Consider the following 22,493-nt stretch of genomic DNA (forward strand, 5'->3'; position numbering starts at 1 on the left):
CCTAGCTTTCTTCTGATTTCTTGACTATTGTCTCCATTTTGGTTAATGACTGTGGCAAGGTATTAATAATGCTTGACAAGTTCAATGTCCTCGTTGTGAACTTTAAAGTGACATAAATCTTCTGTTGTCATTACTTTAGTCTTCTTGACGTTGAGCTGTAGTCCTGCTTTTGTGCTTTCCTCTTTAACTTTCATCAGCATTTGTTTCAAATCATTACTGGTTTTGCTAGTAGTATGGTATTGTCTGCATATCTTAAATTATTGATATTTCTCCCTCCAATTTTCACACCTCCTTCCTCTTGGTCCAGTCCTGCTTTCCGTATGATATGTTCTGCGTCTAGATTAAACAAATAGGGTGATAAAATGCACCCCTGTCTCATACCCTCAGTTTCTCCATCTTCTGTCCTTACAGTAGCCTCTTGTTCAGGGTGTGCATCAGGACAATCAGATCCTGTGACACCCCCATTTCTTTTAAAGCATTCCATAGTTTTTCATGATCTACACAATCAAAGGCTTTGCTGTAATCTAAAAAGCACAAGGCGATTTTCTTCTGAAATTCCTTGGTCCGTTCCATTATCTAACATATGTTTGCGATGTGATCTCTGGTGCCTCTTCCCTTTCTAAATCCAGCTTGGACATCTCACATTTCTTGCTCCATATATGGTAAGAGCCTTTGTTGTAAAATCTTGAGCATTACTTTACTTGCATGGGATATTAAGGCAATAGTTTGATAATTCCTGCATTTCCTGGGATCCCCTTTCTTTGGAATTGGGATGTATATTGAACAATTCCAGTCTGTGGGCCATTGTTTTATTTTCCATATTTGTTGGCAATTTTTTGTCAAAATTGGGACAGATTCAGTCTCAGTAACTTGTAGCAACTCTATTGGTATGCCATCTGTGCCTGGTGATTTGTTTCTTCCAAGTATTTTAAGAGCAGCTTTCATCTCACATTCTAAAATGTCTGGTTCTTCATCATATGGTTCCTCCGTGAATAAATCTGTCATCCTTGCATCTCTTTTATAGAGTTCTTCAGTGTATTGCTTCCATCTTTTATTTCATCTCTGTCAGTCAGTGTGTTCCCCTGTTGATTATTCAACATCCCTACTCTTGATTTAAGTTACCCTTTAATTTCTCTAATCTTTTGGAATAGGTCTCTTGTTCTACCCTTTTTGTTGCCCTCTCCTATTATACAGTAACTATTGTAATAGTTCTCTTTGTCCCTATGTGCTAGTCGCTGTATAGTTGCATTTAAGGTTCTAGCCCTGTTTCTATCTCCTTTTCCTTTTCCTTTCCTTCTCTCTTTAACACTTTTAAGAGTTTCTTCAGTCAGCCATTGAGGTCTTTCTCTCTTTTTAACTAGAGGTGTTGTCTCTTTGCATTCTTCCCTGATAATGTCCTATGATCCTATATATAAATTCCTATAATCTCTGGTAATTCGCTGTACTTTGTGGGGCTAATAGGAGTTGTAGTTCAGCAACATCTGGAGGGACAAAGGTTCTGTACACCTCCTCTCGGCCATTAATATTGTGTTAATGCAAGGAATAGAAGATCTGATAACCAATCAGGATAGTAAATTTGTGAGAAGCAGCTGTAATGAAGTGCAAAGCCGTTTCTTCTGAAAGCCCTTTAAAATTAATGTATATAATTCCTTTGATCATTGATATGCACACTATGGAGTGTGAGTGAGTGTTTGTGTATGTGTGTGTGTTTTGGGTTAATATGATGATGTACTAAGACAAACGACTTAAAAAGTTGATAAGGAAGGGGGGAAATGGAAATGGACTGCCTTCAAGTCGATCCCGACTTATAGCTACCCTATGAATAGGGTTTTCATGGTGAGCGGTGTTCAGAGGGGGTTTACTATTGCCTCCCTCTGCTAATCCCTCCCAGCTGGTAGGACCTGCTCAGCTTGCCACAGCTGCACAAGCCAGCCCCCTTCTTTGTCCGCAACTGCCAGCTGGGGGGCAACTGGGATCCTTGGAACTATGCAGCTTGCCCACAGGTGGCAGGGCACGTAACCCCTGAGCCACTCACTGTGGGAGTGATGTTTAGCTGGCCCTTTACACCCAGGAGACACGAGCGAGGATTTGAACTCACAGACTCTGGACTCCCAGCCAGGCTCTCCTCCCCACTGTGCTATACCAGAATCAAAGGATTATTGAGGACAGTATGTTGTTCCTTGATCTGAAAATATAATGCATTAAACAAAAATCCTAGGAAGTGAAAGAGATCTGAAAAATGTATCGCAAAATAGGATAGACAATGGCTGTGGAATACTTGGACCCAACATTTGTTGAGTGTCACATTTAAAAACCTTTATTTTAAAGTGCAACACCAAGTATCTGATCAATGAATTATAGGGCAGAGTACAAACTAGTTGCTGGAATATGAGGAAAGAGGTTATTTCATTTGTATCTGGTAGTATTAATCTTGATTCTCACAGTATTGGAAGATCTATAACGCCACTTGGGAAATGTCCAGTTACTAAATTACTTTAGACTGGGTTCCCCAGTATGGCACTCATGACGCAACTCTCGTGTCATGACACAACACACAGACACAACCCTTGGGAGGCCCCCTTCTCTCAATTTCTTTTGAGTTATTTTGACGTTTTGTTTTGTTTTGTGAAGGGGTGCCTTATTTATTTATTTATTTATTGAGGTAATGGCCCCTTTTGTCTGTCTTATTTGTGTTAGGGTGTGTGCATGTGTGTTAACTTTTTTTGGGGGGGGTTCTCAGCATCACCAATTTTTCTTCTGTGAAGATGGTATTTTGTGATACCCATGACAGTTTCTTAAATTTTCAGATGTGCCCCTATGTCCCAAAAGTTTGGTGACTCCTGCCTTAGACCAAGCAGTAGTAATACTGGAAGGGAGCTTGGATGCTTCATTGAAAAATACAATGTATACTTGATTAGAGCTTATCACTGTAACAAAGTAAGAGCCTTCCCTCCTCCTGTTTTTAACAATTTTGGAAAGAACAATTAGACAAATTTTAATAACTACTAATAGGTAAGGGAAGGCGTGCAGCTTCATGATAAAATTTTAGAAAATTCATCACTGTTTATAGCCTATTGGGATTAACACTAAAATACAGTTTTAAGAACTGGTGCTTGAGTTTACTTTTTTTCTCTTCCTATCCATTTTCCCTTTTGTCATATCTTTTTAGATCATAGGCCTGAGGGCAGGAACTTTATTTTTATTTATCTGTAAGCTGCTTTGGAAGCCTTTTTGACTGAAGACTATTTAACAATGGTTTAAAAAAATAAATGGAGCCATTTGTACTTTTGCCTATAGCTATATTATTGTAGGTTATTTGAAAAATATTTGTTTTCTGAAAAAAACACCACAAACTCAGTAATTTAAAGAAAAATGCAAATATATTCATTTTTAATTCAACCATATTAATATGCATTAACATTCATTGCCAACAGAAATTAACAATAAAAACTATTAAAATATCAACTTTCTTTATACCAGCATTCTTACAGAGTAAACGTCTGAAATTTGAGACAAATAACAATATTAGAAAAGCATGTTTACCTTCTGAAGATACTCTTCTGCCCTTGACAGTGGGCCAAAATAAACATGAGAGTGGCATATTGGTGAATGAATGAATGAATCGTTTTATTACGGTCACAGACCACATATTAAAACAAAAACAAAAACACAGCAGGAAGGATTAAAATACTTAAAATCCATGAATAATTCTTTAAAGAGCGGACTGACAACATTTTTTCCTAATTTGCATTGTAGTGAGGAGAAACTTTGCGACATTAGTGGTGACATGAGATGACACATTGCTTAAACAGATCGACACCAAATAGGCAGGATTGCTCCTAGGCAAAGCAGTTAGCAAAGGGAAAATTAACTTCCTTCTAAATTCGTTATACAACTCGCAAGATAGAAGAACATGTTCTACAGATTCCGTTATGCCAGCTCTGCGGGGACATGTTCATTCACTGACTGCAATCTTATTAAAACGGCCTTTTAACAGTGCTGAAGGCAGCAAGATTGGGCAAGAGTAAATGCTCTTTATTTTGGCATGGTCAGTGAGAACATATAAGGGGCCACAGTAGTTCCATAATTACTAAAATTGCTATAGTAGGTTAGTGGGGAGCAGAATTTATTAGCTGCATTTCTCAAGTGCTGCAAATCTATATCTATTAATCTTTGGGCGACAGTGATCTGAGCCTTCTCAAGCCCGTAATTGCCCAGCACTTCAAGAGAGAAACCCAGTGTGGTTATTTTCTTCACCACCGCATGCATCCAACGGCTCTCAAAGGCATCTGAGAGCAGTAGGGAAAGATAGGTGCCAGGGACTGCTAGGAAATGTAAATGCAGCCACCATTTCAGGACGTCAATCCAGGCTTTACAAGTTACCGCACAAATACCTACTTCTAAATAGATAGCAGCATTACTCACACATAGGGGGTGACCCAATAGTTTCCTAAGGAAAATAGATTGTACTCTTTCTAATTGGGAATTAAAGCCCAGAATCCAGATTGGAACACCATATGTAAGCTGGGCCAGCGTCTTTGCTTTATAAATTTGAATAGCGGAGGGGATGTATTGACCATCTTGCAAAAAGAAAAACCTTAAAATAAGCTGCTGGCTGAGACTTGCTGAATCAATTGCCTGCCTACGCTGTTGAGACCAAAGCCCAGAGCTTTGCATTTGAATTCCTAGATATTTTGTATGAAAAACTTGCTCAATAACATTGCCATTTAAAATCCATTTATATTGTTTGCGGACTTTAGAAAACATTGACTTTGGATTTGCTGTAGTTAATAGTTAGCCAATTATTAGAGCAATATATTCCCAAAGCAGATAATAGTCGGTTTAGCCCTATTCTGGACAAAGATAGCAACATGGCATTGTCAGCGTAGAGAAGCAATGGTATTTTAAAATTGGACAATTTAGGGGCATGGGAGTCAACACTCTGAAGAGAGGGAGCAGGTGGGTGAGCAGGGAGGAGTTGGTCTCTCCCAGATATGCCCGCCGGGGTACTTGGTTCAGCATCAGGGTAGATCTGAGGGTCGGGGAGGTGGGGTTGCTGTGGTCTATAGGAGTTCCATCTCCCTCTCCAAGCACCCTGTCCATGTGACTACTGGTCTGGAATGTTTACATCTTGTGTTGGACCAACGGGACAGATTAGGGATTCTGTTGGTGTACCGCCCACCCCGCTGCCCAACGGACTCCCTGACTGAGCTGATGGAGGTGGTCTCGGATGTATTGCTGAGATCCCCCAGATTGTTGGTGCTGGGGGATGTCAACATCCATGCTGAGGCTGCCTTATCTGGGGCGGCTCAGGACTTCATGGTTTCCATGACAACCATGGGGCTGTCACAATATGCTATTGGCCCAACGCATGTAGCAGGACATACTCTAGATTTGGTTTTCGCAACTGGACAGGGGGATGGTGATCTGAATGTGGGGAATCTTGCATCAGTCCCTCTGTCATGGACAGATCACTGCTTGCTGAAGTTTAGACTTACAGTGGCTTTTCCCCTCTGCAAGGGTGGGGGACCTATTAAGTTGGTCCGCCCCCAAAGACGAATGGATCCGCATGGTTTCCAAAGGGCTCTGGGGAGTTTTCCGGCTGATAGGACTGGCGCTCCTGTCGAAACCCTGGTTGAGCTGTGGAATGCAGAAATGACCCGGGCAGTTGACATGATCGCTCCTGCGCGCCCTCTCCTGTGTAGAGCTCATGCAGCTCCATGGTATACTTTGGAGCTGAGAGCGATGAAACAATATAGGCGACGGCTTGAGTGCAGATGGAGGCGAACTCCTGATGGATGCAATCATGCACTGGTAAGTGCCTACACTAAGTTGTACTTAGCGGCAGTGAGGGCAGCAAAAAAGCAATATTTTGCTGCCACTATTAAATCATCTATCTGCCGACCAGCGGAGCTTTTTAAAATTGTCCAACGGCTATTACATTCTGGCCCCAGCGACATGGTCGAATCATCTGAGGCCCGCTGTAATGAATTTGCTAGGCACTTCCAGGATAAAATCTTTTGCATCCGCCGGGACTTGGACTCCAATGTTGTAGCAGTTGAATCGAATGAGGTATCCAGAGCACGGCCTTGTCCTGATTCCTTGGATGAGTTTCAGTTGGTACAGCTTGAGGACGTTGACAAGGTGCTTGGACTGGTGCGTGCAACCACTTCTGTGCTGGATCCTTGCCCATCTTGGCTAATAACAACTAGTAGGATTGGAACAGCCGGCTGGGCCAGGGAAGTGATTAATTTATTTATTTATTTATTTAATTTAATTTATATACCGCCCTAAGCCCAAGGGCTCTCTGGGCGGTGTACATAACAATAAAACAATCAGAAAATATATAAATACAATAATGCAATGGAATCAAACCAAACAGACGTAAACAAAAATCAAAACAGCGGCAAAATACATCAATAAATATTAATAGTACACATTAAAATGCCTGGGAATATAAAAAGGTTTTCACCTGGCGCCGAAAAGATAGCAGCGTCGGCGCCAGGCGCACCTCATTGGGGAGACCATTCCACAGTTCGGGGGCCACAACTGAAAAGGCCCTATTTCTAGTCACCACCCTCCGAGCTTCTCGATGGGATGGTACTCGGAGGAGGGCCTTAGATGTTGAGCGCAGTGTACGGGTAGTTTCATATTGGGAGAGGCGCTCCACCAGGTATTGCAGTCCCATGCCGTGTAAGGCTTTATAGGTCAAAACCAGCACTTTGAATTTAGCCCGGAAACAAATAGGAAGCCAGTGCAGACGGGCCAGAACAGGTGTTATATGAGCAGACCTTCTGGTCCGCGTCAACAATCTGGCTGCTGCATTCTGGACTAACTGTAGTTTCAGAACTGTCTTCAAGGGCAGCCCAACGTAGAGCGCATTGCAGTAGTCCAATCTAGAAGTTACCAGAGCATGAACGACTGAGGCGAGGTCGTCACTGTCCAGATAGGGACGTAGCTGGGCTACCAGTCGAAGATGGTAGAAAGCATTCCGTGCCACTGAGGCTACCTGAGCCTCAAGAGACAGGGAAGGGTCGAAAAGAACTCCCAAGTTACGAACCTGTTCTTTCAAGGGGAGTGTAACCCCATCCAGAACAGGGTGAACATCCACCATCTGGGCAGAGAAGGCACTCACTAACAGCGTCTCGGTCTTGTCTGGATTAAGTTTCAGTCTGTTAGCTCCCATCCAATCCATTATCGCGGCCAGGCAATGGTTTAGTACGTTAACAGCCTCACTGAGGAAGATGAAAAGGAGAAATAAAGTTGCGTGTCATCAGCGTACTGGTGACAACGCACTCCAAAACTCCTGATGACCGCACACAGCGGCTTCATATAGATGTTAAAAAGCATGGGGGACAGTACCGATCCCTGTGGGACTCCACAATGGAGAGTCCAGGGTGTCGAGCAGTGTTCCCCAAGCACTATCTTCTGTTGACGACCCACCAAGTAGGAGCGGAGCCAGTGCCAGGCATTACCCCCAACTCCCAACTCCGTGAGCCTTCCCAGAAGGATACCATGGTCGATGGTATCAAAAGCAGCTGAGAGATCAAGGAGAATCAACAGGGTCACACTCCCCCTGTCCCTCTCCCTACAAAGGTCATCATACAGGGCGACCAAGGCTGTTTCGGTACCAAACCCAGGCCTAAAACCGGATTGAAACGGATCGAGATAATCAGTGTCATCCAAGAGCCCCTGGAGCTGGCCGGCCACCGCCCGTTCCAGAACCTTGCCCAGGAACGGAACATTCGCCACAGGTCTATAGTTGTTCAAGTTATCTGGGTCCAAGGAGGGTTTCTTCAGGAGCGGTCTCACTACCGCCACTTTTAGGCAGTCAGGGACCACTCCCTCTCGCAAAGAGGCATTAATTACCTCCTTGACCCAGCCGGCGGTTCTGGTCCTGCCAGCTTTCACCAGCCAAGAGGGGCAAGGATCCAGCACAGACGTGGTCGCCCGCACCAGTCCAAGGATCTTGTCAACATCCTCAAGCTGCACCAACTGAAACTCATCCAATAAATGAGGACAAGACCGTGATCTGGATGCTTCATTGAATCCAACTGCTATAATATTGGAGTCTAAGTTCCGATGAATGCAAGCGATCTTATCTTGGAAGTGTCCAGCGAACTCTTCACAGTGGGCTACAGATGAATCTATAGTATCCCGAGGGCCAAGATGTAAAAGCCCTCGTACAGTTTTAAAAAGCTCCGCTGGGCAGGAGAGTGATGCCTTAATACTGACAGCAAAATATCTCTTTTTTGCTGCCCTCACCGCTGCTATATATCGCTTAGTGCAGGCACTTACCAAGGCATAATTGCATTCGTCGGGAGTCCGCCTCCATCTGCACTCAAGCCTCCTCCTCTCTTGCTTCATCGCTCTCAGCTCCGAGGTATACCATGGAGCTGTATGAGCTCTACATAGGAGGGGGTGCATGGGAGCGATCGTGTCAACCGCCCGGGTCATCTCCGTATTCCACAGTTCAACCAGGGCTTCAACAGGAGCGCCAGTCTTCTCAGTCAGAAAATCCCCCAGAGCCTTTTGGAAACCCTCAGGATCCATTAATCTCCGAGGGCGGACCAATTTAATTTAATAATGCCTCATTGCGAGAGGGAGTGGTCCCTGGCTGCCTGAAGGAGGCGGTAGTAAGACCACTTCTGAAGAAACCGTCCCTGGACCCAGAAAATCTCAACAATTACAGGCCGGTAGCAAATGTCCCATTTCTGGGCAAGGTCCTGGAACGAGTGGTTGCTGGTCAGCTCCAGACACTCTTGGATGAAACTGATTATCTGGATCCATTTCAGTCGGGTTTCAGGCCGGGTTTTGGCACAGAGACAGCCTTGGTCGCCCTGTACGATGACCTTTGTTGGGAGAGAGACAGGGGGAGTGTGACTCTGTTGATTCTCCTTGATCTCTCAGCGGCTTTTGATACCATCGACCATGGTATCCTTTTGGGGAGGCTCGCTGATCTGGGAGTTGGCGGTACTCCTTGGCAGTGGTTCCGCTCCTACTTGGCGGGCCGTCTCCAGAAGGTAGTGCTTGGGGAACATTGCTCGGCACCCTGGGCTCTCCAGTATGGGGTTCCACAGGGGTCAGTTCTGTCCCCCATGCTTTTTAATATCTATATGAAGCCGCTGGGTGCAGTCATCAGGAGTTTTGGGGTGCGTTGCCATCAGTATGCTGATGACACGCAACTCTACTTCTCCTTTTCATCTTTTTCAGGTGAGGCTGTTGATATGCTGAACCGATGCCTGGCTGCGACAATGGACTGGATGAGAGCTACTAAACTGAGGCTCAATCCAGACAAGACTGAGGTGCTGTTAGTGGGTGCTTCTCCTGACCGGATGGTGGATGTTCGACCTGTTCTGGATGGGGTTACATTCCCCCTGAAGGAGCAGGTTCGTAGCTTGGGAGTTCTTTTAGACCCATCCCTGTCACTTGAGGCTCAGGTAGCCTCGGTGGCACGGTGCTTTTTACCAACTCCGGCTGGTGGCCCAGCTATGCTCCTATCTGGATAGAGAGAACCTTGCTTCGGTTGTCCATGCTCTGGTAACCTCGAAGTTAGATTACTGCAATGCGCTCTATGTGGGGCTGCCTTTGAAGATGGTCCGGAAGCTGCAGCTTGTACAAAATGCGGCGGCCAGATTGATAACAGGGACTAGGCGTTCCGATCATATAACACCGATTCTGGCTCGCCTGCACTGGCTGCCTATATGTTTCCGGGCCAGGTTCAAAGTGCTGGTTTTAACCTATAAAGCCTTATATGGCGCGGGACCACAATACCTGGTGGAACGCCTCCCCCGATATGAACCTACCCATACACTACGCTCTACATCGAAGACCCTCCTCCGGGTACCCACTCATAGGGAAGCTCGGAGGGTGGCAACAAGAAAAAGGGCCTTCTCAGTGGTGGCCCCCGAACTATGGAACAATCTCCCTGATGAGGTATGCCTGGCGCCAACATTACTATCTTTTCGGCACCAGGTTAAAACTTTCCTCTTCTCCCAGGCCTTTTAACATTTTTAACATTTTAGTATGTGTTGACAACTGTCTTGATTTTTCTAGTGAATTTTTATAATTTTAAAGTTTTTAAAGAAAGTTTTTAAATTTGTTTATATGTAGCTATTGTATTTGACGTTTGACTGTTGTGAACCGCCCAGAGAGCTTTGGCTATGGGGTGGTATAGAAATTTAATAAATAAAATAAATAAATAAAAATAAGCTTAAAAGAAAAGGGGCCAAAATACATCCTTGTCTAACCCCCCTAGTGACCGGAATTGAATTGGTAATTTGACCCTGCTCTCCACTTCTAACTTGGCTGGAAGTCCAATTATATAGAGATTGGATAAGGAATAATAGACACTTATCCATACCGCTATTTTATAGTTTAAGCCATAGCAGATCTCTTGGAACCGAGATGAAAGCGGCTTTAATGAAGGCAGCAAAACGTTTGCCACCAGGAATGGTGGTGAATTTTCCAGCTAAATGTGCCAGAACACAACAATGGTCTAGGTTCGAACAGCTGGCTTTAAACCCGATCTGTTCGACACCAATTATGTTGTTTTCCTCCGTCCAGGATAGTAACTTGCATTTCAGATACTTGGCATAGAGTTTCCCAATTCTTGTCAGGATGCAGGATTGGGGCCCTGAGGATTCAGATGAGGAAGAAAGGGAGAGGGCCGTTTGGCCAGAGTTGTGTGAAGAAGGAGCAGGAGAAGAGGGGGAGGAATTCCCAGAGATAGCGCTGCCTAGCAACGAAGGCCTTGAGAATCTCACAGACGCAGAGTCTTCCCTTGAAGTTCCCACGCCACCTCCCCCCTTGAGTTCAGAGCAGTTGGAGGAAGAGGAAGGGCCTCCTGAGCCAGGGACAAGCAAGGAAAAACCGCCAGACAGTTTAAACCTTGGCCCCCCCTTCCCTCCATACCAGAGTCAGAGCCTTCAGAAGGGGAGGGGGTCGTGCTTCCCCCTTCGCCGCATACCAGGAGACAGTTGAAAAGAAGGGAGAGGAGGGGGGAGAGAAGGGTGGGGGATGAGAGCACGTTGAGGCGGAGTGAGAGAATTCGTGCCCGTTTTCCCCCTTCTTAAGAGACAGGAGAGATAGCAGCCATTGTTCTGTCAACTTTCTTCTATGTCGCAGGTTATGTGTTACAGTGTTGCTTCATGAGAAGGCGCAGTTTTTGTTTGGATATTACTTTAATAAAAACTGAATTGCTTGCATCAACTGGTCTGGTTCCTGAGTCCCATCCTGGACACGTTGAGAGAAGGCTGATGGGCTGATAATTAGCCGGATTAGTCCTGTCGCCATTTTTGAAAATAGGGACTATAATAGCTTTACGCCAGATCTCTGGAATTTTTCCTGTACTGTTATGAGATGAAAGTAATGGAGCCCACCAATCGGGGTTAGATTTTAAAAGATCTGAGGGAACAGAATCTGGCCCTGGAGCTTTCCCAGGTGTGAGCTCGGCAATCAATTCAGCGATTTCACCTAGGGCTATGGGTTGCCATTCTGGAGTATCAATGGGTATTTGAATACTACACATAAATGGAGTATTGGGGTCATGCAAGTTTGCACAGAAATATCCCACTTGTATGGAGGAATGCAGCAGGGAGACAAACCTTGGGGATTAGCCATTGCCCCCGTGACAATCCTCCAAAATGATTTACTATCCTTCTTTTGGGTGACAGAAATTAACATGTTCCATTTCCTCCTTTCTTCAGTTTTCTTTTTTTGTCTAATAACTTTATATTCATGTTTCAATTTATAATAAGAGTCGGGCAAACATTTAGCTACGGTAGTTTGAATACATCTGACTAATTTGGTTACTAAGCATCACGCAATCTTGATTAAACAAACTTTTACTTCTAGGATGTTTAACACCAGCTAGATTGCTGTGTTCGGCTAAGGTCTTTTGAATATCAGTGATAAGGGCCTCATAGTAGTGCGGCTTCTCTTCGTCAAGTGATGCTAGAACGTTCTGATAGAGTTGCACACATGCTGGAGATTCAATAAAACAGGCAAATTTACCCTGGGATCTATTAGACCATTTGATCCGCTTCTCACAGTTCATTGGAAGAAAGTCCAACAGAGGGGGTCCATTAGGGAGGTGGATATTCATAGGAGATCCTATTACAGTAACTAAGGGATAGTGATCACTATCTGTGCGGTCATCAATATAGAAGGATTGAATCATCTTCCTTAACGGCTGAGACACAAGGACATAGTCTACCACACTGCTTCCTATTAGGGAGCTGAAGGTGAACTCGCCCATCAGATCACCTGGGGTGCTTCCATTCAGAATAAATTTATTGTGCCAGTAGGCTAGAAGAGCTAAACATGCACCTGCCAAGTTATTTATGGCATCTTTTGAGTGTCTATTATAAGGAAATTGACCAAGCGTATGTTCAATACCTTGAAGATAATGAGATTCCGCTAGTGCAGCGTCGTCAGGACCCAGGCGGGCATTAAAGTTGCCAGCCATAAGGACCTGTGCAGATGGGAACTGTGCTTCAGTGCTGGTAATATATTGTTCCAGCTCATCCCATTGGCCTTTCTTCTCTGATTGACTTTTAATTGGAGGGATATATATATTAAACAATATAATTTGGAAAGAATGATTCTTAATTAGAGTTGCCATAGCAATCGTTCGGCGACTAGGTAGTGCAGTAATTTCAACCTTAAGAGATGTCGATACCAAGCAGAATAATCCTGCTCTGGGCCTGCCTCTGTTTGAGGGCTGAGTAGCCGCCAAAAACGTAGCACTATACCCCTCAAATATTATCTGGTCACAAACCCAGGTTTCTTGCAGCAGAACAATATCAAAGGCCTTGATGTAATCAATAAATGAACAATCCCCAATCTTCCCCTTCCAACCCACTATGTACCAAGAGAGACATCTAATTAAGGATGACGTATAACATGTCCTAGGTAGTGCATATTGGTGTTTAAATCATGTTGGTAGTCAGTGGGTTGAGGCATACGATTTTTAGGAGCAAAAGTGTGTGCGTGAGGGAAGCTGAACACTCTGCTGCCCCCCCCCCCAACTTACAACCTCCAGCTCCTTTCTTCATCATTTCTCCTACTTGGGGCTGAGATACCAGAAGTAAAAGAGAATAATTAAGGGAGAGGATCTGAAGGGGGGAAAACATGGGAGGGTGAGGGTGGAGAATTCAGATCCCCCTCACCTGCGTGTCTCTTTAGCTCCCTAAATCGAATGCTTCCCTTACCCCCTTTATATGTGATTTTGGAAGATCCAGGTTTAAACTGATGCCATAGTCATGGCTAGTTTGACACTTACTCCTTAGCTCTTTTGTTGAAAAATATTGCCAGAGGCAGAGTGGTGACTTGCCTTTGCTTGTGAACACTATCTGTATCTGATGCTAAAACTTGATTGCAAATGTTTGATTTAATTTATAGAGAGTATATGATGATGAAGTGGAAGAACCCATACTGAGAGCTGAAGTGGGTGACCAACCAGAACAGGCAAGTAGATTGTTGTTGTTGTTGTTGTTATGTGCCTTCAAGTCGATTACGACTTATGGTGACCCTATGAATCAGCGACCTCCAAGAGCATCTGTCGTGAACCACCCTGTTCAGATCTTGTAAGTTCAGGTCTGTGGCATCCTTTATGGAATCAACCCATCTCTTGTTTGGCCTTCCTCTTTTTCTGCTCCCTTCTGTTTTCCCCAGCATTATTGTCTTTTCTAGTGAATCATGTCTACACATTATGTGTCCCAAGTATAACTTTTTTCATCATTTTAGCTTCTAGTGATAGTTCTTGTTTACTTTGTTCTAACACCCAATTATTTGTCTTTTTTGCAGTCTATGGTACACACAAAGCTCTCCTCCAATACCACATTTCAGATGAGTTGATTTTTCTCTTATCCCCTTTTTTCACTGTCCAACTTTCACATCCATACATAGAGATTAGGAATACCATGGTCTGAATGCTGCATTTGAGAACCTTTTCTAGTTCTCTCATAGCGGCTCTCCGCAGTCCTAGCCTTCTTCTGATTTCTTGGCTATTGTCTCCATTTTGGTTAATGACTGTGGCAAGGTATTAATAATGCTTGACAAGTTCAATGTCCTCGTTGTGAACTTTAAAGTGACATAAATCTTCTGTTGTCATTACTTTAGTCTTCTTGACGTTGAGCTGTAGTCCTGCTTTTGTGCTTTCTTCTTTAACTTTCATCAGCATTTGTTTCAAATCATTACTGGTTTCTACTAGTAGTATGGTATCGTCTGCATATCTTAAATTATTGATGTCAAAGATTGTCCCCCTGGGGTCCCTTGACCTCAGCACCCCAAGGGGGTTCTGTGCTTCTGAGAACAGTCCCAATTCCCTTGGGCCACTGCTTCCCAGGCAAACTCTCCCTCTTCCAGGATTAGTTTTACGATAGAACTGCCACCTCCCCTCTTTTTAGCTCCCTACTCTGAGGAAGGGGACCTCGGAGTGCTAACTAAGATCCTGGAGCAGACCTATTGTTATTCCTTCTGCTCTGGAACATTAATTTATTTATTATTTATTTATTTATTAAATTTCTATACCGCCCCATAGCCGAAGCTCTCTGGGCGGTTCACAACAGAATAAAACATCAATATACAATTAACCCACATTAACCAACGGTAGTCAGTGGCATCCAGTGATCAGGGACTGAATTTAGAGTCATTAGCCCCAAGCAATACACACCATTAATAAAAGGGTAGTTTATTTGAAAGAAAAGAAAGGTACATACAAAAAGAGAGCAGCATCTGTTTCCTTAAAAGCTAATTGCCCTCAGCTGGGCTAACAAGAGATACATTGGCATAGCACTAGTGAGAGATTCAAACAGACAAAGAAAATAACAAAACCTAAAACCTATCTATACTCACTTCAGTAAACGCTCAGTTCCCAACAGCGTAACTGCAAGTCAGGCAGGTTCAAGTAGTTGGAATTAGGAAACGGGAACAGGAACAAGTAACTGAAGGATCACCATTTTCATGGGGTTTAGCTGGCAACAGGGAGGGGGGCAATTAGTCATCCTAGGTGCCCCTTCCATGATCACCTCCTTTGAAGATAAGGGGAGCTAGACAGTCCCACCCAGGGGTCCTGATCTGCAATACCCACTCTCCCTGACTTTGATCTCACGAAGCAGATAAGAGATAACAGATAAGGTTCAGTTGCAGCTTCTGTCTGGCCCTGAAGACTTGGACATCTCCAGCAGAGTATCCCAGGGATCAACAAGCTCCCAGAATTCCCTCTGGTTGAACCATTTTAGCTTGACCAACTTAGCTCAAAGTTAGTTATTCTTCACAATTGATATTTCTCCCTCCAATTTTCATATGTCCTTCATCTTGGTCCAATCCTGCTCTCTGTATGATATGTTCTGTGTATAGATTAAACAGCACCCCTGTCTCACACCCTTTCTGACTAGGAACCAATCAGTTTCTCCATATTCTGTCCTTACAGTAGTCTCTTGTCTAGAGTATAGGTTGCACATCAGGACAATCAGATGCTGTGGCACCCCCATTTCTTTTAAAGCATTGCATAGTTTTTCATGATCTACACAATCAAAGGCTTTGCTGTAATCTATAAAGCACAGGGTGATTTTCTTCTGAAATTCCTTGCTCTGTTCCATTATCCAGCGTATGTTTGCAATATGATCTGTGGTGCCTCTTCCCTTTTTAAATCCGACTTGGGACATCTGGCATTTCTCGCTCCATATATGGTAAGAGCCTTTGTTGTAGGATCTTGAACATTACTTTACTTGCATGGGATATTAAGGCAATAGTTTGATAATTAAGTTTGATAATTAAATAGATTGCATAAGAATAATTATATAATGATAACCTTCAGTGTCTATTTGCAATGCTGAAGATTGTAAATGGGAGGTTACAGGAGGGTGGAAGAGGTTCTTTACCAATGGTGGAATCTCTACCACTCTTGCCAAAAAATTGCACTGGGTCAGGAGTTAAAATGACCACTGCTTCACCCCCTCCCCATTTGCTATATGCTAAGCATTGCAAGTGCATTTACCTTAAGCCATGGGGGATCCTTACCAATGGAAGGCAGCATTCAGATGCAGAATGCAGTGTTGGCTGATGGAAATCTTCTCCTCAGCAAGAAGAAAAGACTATTATTTGCAGGCAGGCCATTATTACATCCTGAGAGCTGTCAGTGTGTGGCAACAGCCTCCTGCCAACCAGCTCCTGGGTCTTTAACTCTGAGGACATGCTTGGCCTCCTTACACGTCCAAATGACTGAGCAAGCTACAAGTTCTTTTCCACTAGTCTCTTACCTCCTTTTGATATGGGGTGGATGGGAGACTGCCTGTTGAAAGTGAAAGGGGACAGGAGGAGGAGCCATAGTCAGCATAGATAGTTTTGAAAGTCAAATGATATTTTGTTCCTTAGTCCCCTGCTTCCTTCCCCCAGCATGTAACAAAGAGATTCCATGTGCTTTAGGTACAGATGAATCATTCTAATTGGAAGTCTTCAGAATGTTGAAAGCAACTTAGATGAATGGTGTTGCTGAACTCTGAAGATCCAATTTTTAAATTGCTTTAGTCCCTGAGAGAGATTATACTTTCATCTTCTGCACCTCTTGCTCTGTGTTGTGTTGTCAGTGGCTAGGTTCAGGGTTGAGCTCATCACCTCCCTGACTAGGCATAATACTGTGTAACACAGATACGCTCTTAGTTATGTGGATAACTGATTTGCACAACCTCAAGGAGGAGAACATAAGTTTGGGAATCCATGTGAACTGCTTGTGTCATGCATGAAGTTATGCGTGTGTGTGGTTGTGGTGAAGAGGGGAGCACCTACTTAACCACCACATGAAGCTTCTCACCCCAGTAAATGTCTGAACCTGGTCATCAACTAGCTAATAATGATGGTTCAAGCCATGTTGTAGTTCTACACTTGACAGCTGTAGCTCTATGATTCAGGAAGGCTTCTTGCTTTTAGAAAAAGTCAGTCTTCTGCATGTACCTTAATCTTGTGCATCTAGCCCAGGGGTGGGGAACCTCTAGACCTCCAGATGTTGGATTACATCTCCTGTCATCCCTGACCGTTGGCCATGCTGGCTGTAGCTGATGGGAAATTGGTCCAACAATATCTCAGGGTCACAGGTTCCTCTTCCCTGATCTAGACTCCTATGCCTACCATGCCTTGTAGGAAATGCCTGTTGGTGATCAGGTTCTGTTAACTTGTTTTATGATGGTAGGTTAGTGATGCTCTTTTTGTTTTTGCTTTTTCCTTTTAGTTGTGTTTTGATGATTGGATTGTTATTGCTTTTATGTTTTCTTTTTATTTGTAAGCTTCTTTTAGTGACACCTTTATGGAGGGGAAGAGAGAGAATTTTAAATAAATAAATAAATCCAGCATTGTGAGGGCATTTCATATATGTAGGGCATTTTATCTTCATATTTAGTAAAGCAGACCTATTAAGAATGGCTACACAATGCTGACCTAAATGCCAACGTTTTGCATTTATCAAAATTGAGTATAATGGGAAATTAACAGTGGAATGTGGTTCTTCTGATTTTAAAGGAGAAAACTCGTGAACAGAAAGAAGCCAATCTGATTCCTAAAATCCAGGAAGCTGTGAATTATGGGCTGCAGGTGTTGGACAGTGCCTTTGAACAGCTGGACATCAAAGCAGGGAACTCGGACTCTGAAGAAGAAACTAATGAAAGGGTAGAACTAATATTGGAGCCAAAGGTAATGCAACTTTGTCTTGCAAAGAGTAGATTTACCTCCTTAGCTACACTAGAAGAGAAACAGTGTGTTGGAATGGACCAGGGAGACATGTGTTCAATCTCCCATTCTACCATGAAATGTGTTGGGTGATCTTGGGCCTGCCACCATCTCTCAATCTAAACTGGTATAAAGAAAATATCTGTGCCTAAATAAAATATGTTCCAGTTAGCAATGCTGCTGCCACTAAGACAGCTGCTGCTTGCTTGCGTGCTTGGGAGTTTTCCTACTGAGATGTGGAATAGCCCTGCTGCTGGTGAAGGGAAAAGGCACTACTTTTTTTCATAAATACGCTTGAACCCCAATTTTAGTAAAGCATGATGATGTTAGTAAAACACGGTGAATAATATATTAATCCAGCCCTTCATACTATCTGTCAATTGAAATGTTTAATGCTAGTGTTCGTATTGCTGAAGACTTAGGATATGTCTGCACTGCAGGCATACACCATTCAAATTTTGTACATCGCCCAGAGTGACTGGTTAGCCAGCCAGATGGGCGACTAAGAAATCCAATAAATAAATAAATAAACAATCTACTTCAGCAGTTATTGTAAAAATAAAATGAGATCATGTGTACTCTACTTTTGTCTCTTGAAGGAAAGACAGGATAAAAATCTAATAAATGAATGTAATTAACTGAAGATAAAGTTCGATAAAGTTCAACAAAGTGTGGAAAATGCCTCTATTAAATATTCCTGCTTTTTAATAAAGCTGAAAACAATGACCTGGGATTCTGGCTGTGGGAAAAAGCAAGCATCCTGGCAATGGCTTCAAGAGGCAAGGCAGAGCTAAAGAGACTGGGCCAGTGGGAACTGTTTGCACTTGCAACTGTCAGGTCTAACTGCTTCTGTTCTTAGAAGTAGCAGTGGATCTGTTGATTGGCTCCACACCTGGTTCCTAATGGGATTCTAACATGGTTCTACCAGAACTTATGGCTGAAATTAGGGCAGCACTCTTCTCAGACAATTCGATATTTGGAGCCTTCCTTCTAAATCTTGTCATTGGGCAACAGTGCAGGCTTTAAGAGATTTTCAGTGGATGAGGCTTAAGCTCTTCCCCCCAGCCCCAGTGTTCAGTAAACTACCCCAGAAGTAGTGGAAGAAAGACAAGGTCTAAAATGTAGTAAGGCTTGGATCCAATTGGTGAAATCCAGTCTCATGGCCCAAAAAGGCTCTGTTGTGGCTACTTCTCTTCTGCAGAAATATCAGAATACTTTGACATGTTCCAGGTTGTAACCTTGCAGCCAACTAATAGTGTCAACCAATTAGAATGTTTATTCTTGTTTGCTCTTCTTAGACCACCAGATTTGATTTGTTTATGCATTTGTGCTAGACATGCTAACAATGTTTTCATGCCTGATTCAAACATTTCAGAGCAGCTACTTAAATGGAAACTTGTGTATTTACAGTAATTTGAGCTCTACTTCTGAAATGTTTTGCTGGCTTATCTATCTAATTAGCTTTAAATACTGATAGCCATTCTCATACCTTGGAAAAGTAAGAGCATGGAGAGGTTGATTCACTGTACTGCCTGAATGTGTATCTAAATTTCAGTAACATTGTCTCAGAGAGCTCATGGCATAGTAAATTTGGGATGGCAAACCTCTGGCCTGGAGGCCAATCTTGGCCTGTCGCAGGATCCAGTTTGGCCTGCAAGGCCATTTGCCCCCAAACCATGTCCACTTGTCAAACAGCTGATGTCATTCTCATAGGTGGGTGATATTTGCTGATGGGTGGGGTTCAATTCTGTGTTGGCTATGCACAGCCCAAGCAGCAGGATTTAATCTCCACTCCTCTGATGAGTGGGTTAAATCCTTCTCAGACCCCTGCAGAAAGCCCAGTTGAAGTCTCCATTCATCAACTGATGAGCAACGAGTTAAATCCTGGGTGCTGCTTCACCATCGTGTTCCCTGCTGTACTGTTCTTCAACCTTGGGTCCCCAGATGTTGTTGGAATACAGCTCCCATCATCGGCCATTGGCTAGGCCGACTGGGGTTAATGGGTGTTGTACTCTGACAACAACTGGGGACCTAAGGTTGAAGAACAGTGCCCTGTAGAGAATGTGTTGGTGAAGCAGACCCTTCCCCACCAGTCAACTTTGATGTCATTATGATGTCAGATGATTGACAGGTGGGTGGCCCTGCCCACCTGTCAAATTTGGCCAGTGGGAAGAAATAAAGATCTGGCCTTCCAGGTCAAAAAGGTTCCCCACCTGTGTAATGAACCAGCATTTGTTGTGTTCTGGGTACTCTGCTGGAAAATGCTTTCTGGTATATGTAAATTGACATGGGGTTAATGAGAAAGAACCATTGTCATAAATCAACAGAGTCTTGTGGCAACTTAAATATAAACAAATTTATTATTGCATAAGCTTTCATGGACTATAGTCCATTTCATCAAATCCATGTTGTGTTATGCTGATGTGCAGGTGTATGCACACATACTTTGTGGGGAGGGGAATTGAAATAGTGAGGTCAGAAGGAAATGAAATGCAGAAAAATACAGATGGTGATAATTATATTAGTTGCAGTGAAATTCACTGACATTCTGGAATTGGTAAGCCATGGAATTGGTAAGCCATCACCGTCATCATATACTTGAAGATCAGCAAGTCCTTGCTGTCTCTCTGAAAACCAGGGGCAACCTTAGATGAGCTGTCAGCAACTGGAGCCCTAGATGAACCATGCAATCAGCACCCCCAAACCCCAAGGGCAGATCTAGGCTGAGTTTCTTTTGTAAACTGGGAAACATTAATGTTCCTTTAAGCATATTTATTTAAACAGAGGCATAATTATTTGGTTTGTCCGTCCATGCTTCTGTCCACCAATGTTTCTGAGATCAGATAAAATAGCGACACAAAATTTTCTGAATAGATTTGTACACAATAGCTAGATGATATTTCAGTCGGATTTCAAACAAAAATGCATTAAAATGTTAATTATAATTTTTATTATTACAAATCCTAAATAATCCATTATGCTATCCTGTTGTAACTGCTATTACCACCACATTCTTAGAAAGAACAAAGAAAATGCTTCAGTGAACTTTAGCCTCTTAATTACAGAAATATTCTGTGCTTGTAAAACATGACTTTTCTTACTTGTAAGTTTTGAAAATTCAGTCATTAGTTCTTTTAGATCCAGTTGTCCAGCTATTTCATGTTCTTTTGACATTGTGGCAAGTCCAAGTCTTTCTTGCACCATGATTGAACTCAGATAAGTTTTTATCAATTTTAACTTTAAAATTAGAGACTAAATCCAGAGACTAATGGAATCCACTGGATTCCTGAATGCCCTGGGGGAGTTCCCAGTAGATAGAGCAGGTGACCCTGTTGAAGGGGTCATGCTGTGGAAGAGTCAGGTGCGTTGGGCTCTTGACATGGTTGCCCCTGAGCGCCCTCTCCGGCATTGTGGAGCCCGGTTTGCACCTTGGTACACCAGTGACCTAAGGGCAATGAAACAGGCTGGATGATGTCTAGAGCGCAAGTGGTGAAAGACGTGCTGTGAGGCTGATTGGGCATGAGTAAAACATCATAACTGTGCCTACTGTGTGGCGGTGAGGACGGCAAAGAAGGCCCACTTCTCTGCCTCCATCTCATTCTCAAGTAGCTGTCCCGTGGAGCTTTTCCGTATTGTCAAGGATCTGTTGACATCAAATCCAGGAAATGGAGTCTGAGACCCTTTAGAGGCCCACTGTGAATGGTGTGCAAGGCACTTTGAGGGTAAAGTTGCTTGCCTCCTTAGCAGTCTTGATGCCCCATCCACATCTACTGTAGTCCCCAATGAGGTGTCCAGTGCAACGTCTGCTGCAACTTCATGGGAATGGTTTCAGTTGATGCGGCCTGATGACGTAGACAAGGTACTTGCGATGATGTGGCCAGCAACATGTCGACTCTTGCCCTTCTTATTTATTTATTTATTTTATTTCATTTTTAAACCGCCCATAGCGAATAGCTCTCTGGGCGGTGTACAAAAGATTAAAAGTACAGAAATACAAAATATCACAATAAATAAACTGAAACAAAGAGATTTAAAATTGTAACATTAAACGCTTTAAAATGCCTGGGAGCATAGCCAGGTCTTAACCTGGCGCCGAAAAGATAGAAGCGTCGGCGCCAGGCGTATTTCTTCGGGGAGGCTATTCCACAATTCAGGGGCCACTAGAGAAAAGGCCCTAGATCGAGTAACTGTCCTCCGGGCTTCCCGATGGGTTGGTACCCGGAGGAGGGCCTTAGACGCTGAGCAAAGTGACCGGGTCGGTTCATAGCGGGAGAGGCGTTCCACAAGATACTGCGGTCCCACGCCGTGTAAGGCTTTATAGGTCAAAACCAGCACCTTGAATCTGGCTCGGAAGCAAATAGGTAGCCAGTGCAAACGGGCCAGAACAGGTGTTATATGCGCTGATCAAAGCTTGCCGAGGGGGTTTGACTGAGTGGATCCAGGGTGTGGTCAATGCATCATTGCGGGAGGGAGTGGTTCCAGCCACCCTGAAAGAGGTGGTGATTCGACCGCTCCTGAAAAAGCCCACCCTGGATCCATTGGTCTGCAACAATTACCGACCAGTTGCAGATATCCCCTTTTTAGGGAAGGTGATTGAGAGGGTTGTGGTACAGCAATTGCAAGTATTCTTGGGTGAAACAGATTATCTTAACCTGTTTCAGTCTGGGTTCAGGCCTCGTTATGGGACTGAATTGGCTTTGGTCGCCCTGATGGATGACCTTTATCGGGAGAAGGACAGGGGGAGTACGACCTTGTTACTCTTACTTGAT

At 43.6% G+C, this 22,493-nt stretch overlaps 1 protein-coding gene across 4 annotated transcripts in view; it reads left to right on the forward strand.

Moving 5' to 3' along the window:
- Positions 1–22,493, forward strand: part of LOC133388690 (WASH complex subunit 2A-like) — a 258,757-nt gene that overhangs the window by 14,179 nt on the left and 222,085 nt on the right. For all 4 annotated transcript variants that reach the window (XM_061634772.1, XM_061634771.1, XM_061634773.1 and 1 more), the window contains 2 exons: positions 13,405–13,470; positions 17,518–17,688. In XM_061634772.1, coding sequence (XP_061490756.1) covers positions 13,405–13,470; positions 17,518–17,688 — 237 coding nt within the window. The remainder of the gene's footprint in view (positions 1–13,404; positions 13,471–17,517; positions 17,689–22,493) is intronic.

Source organism: Rhineura floridana, chromosome 7 (assembly GCF_030035675.1).
Source record: "Rhineura floridana isolate rRhiFlo1 chromosome 7, rRhiFlo1.hap2, whole genome shotgun sequence".
In the NCBI taxonomy this organism is placed as follows: Eukaryota; Metazoa; Chordata; class Lepidosauria; order Squamata; family Rhineuridae; genus Rhineura; species Rhineura floridana.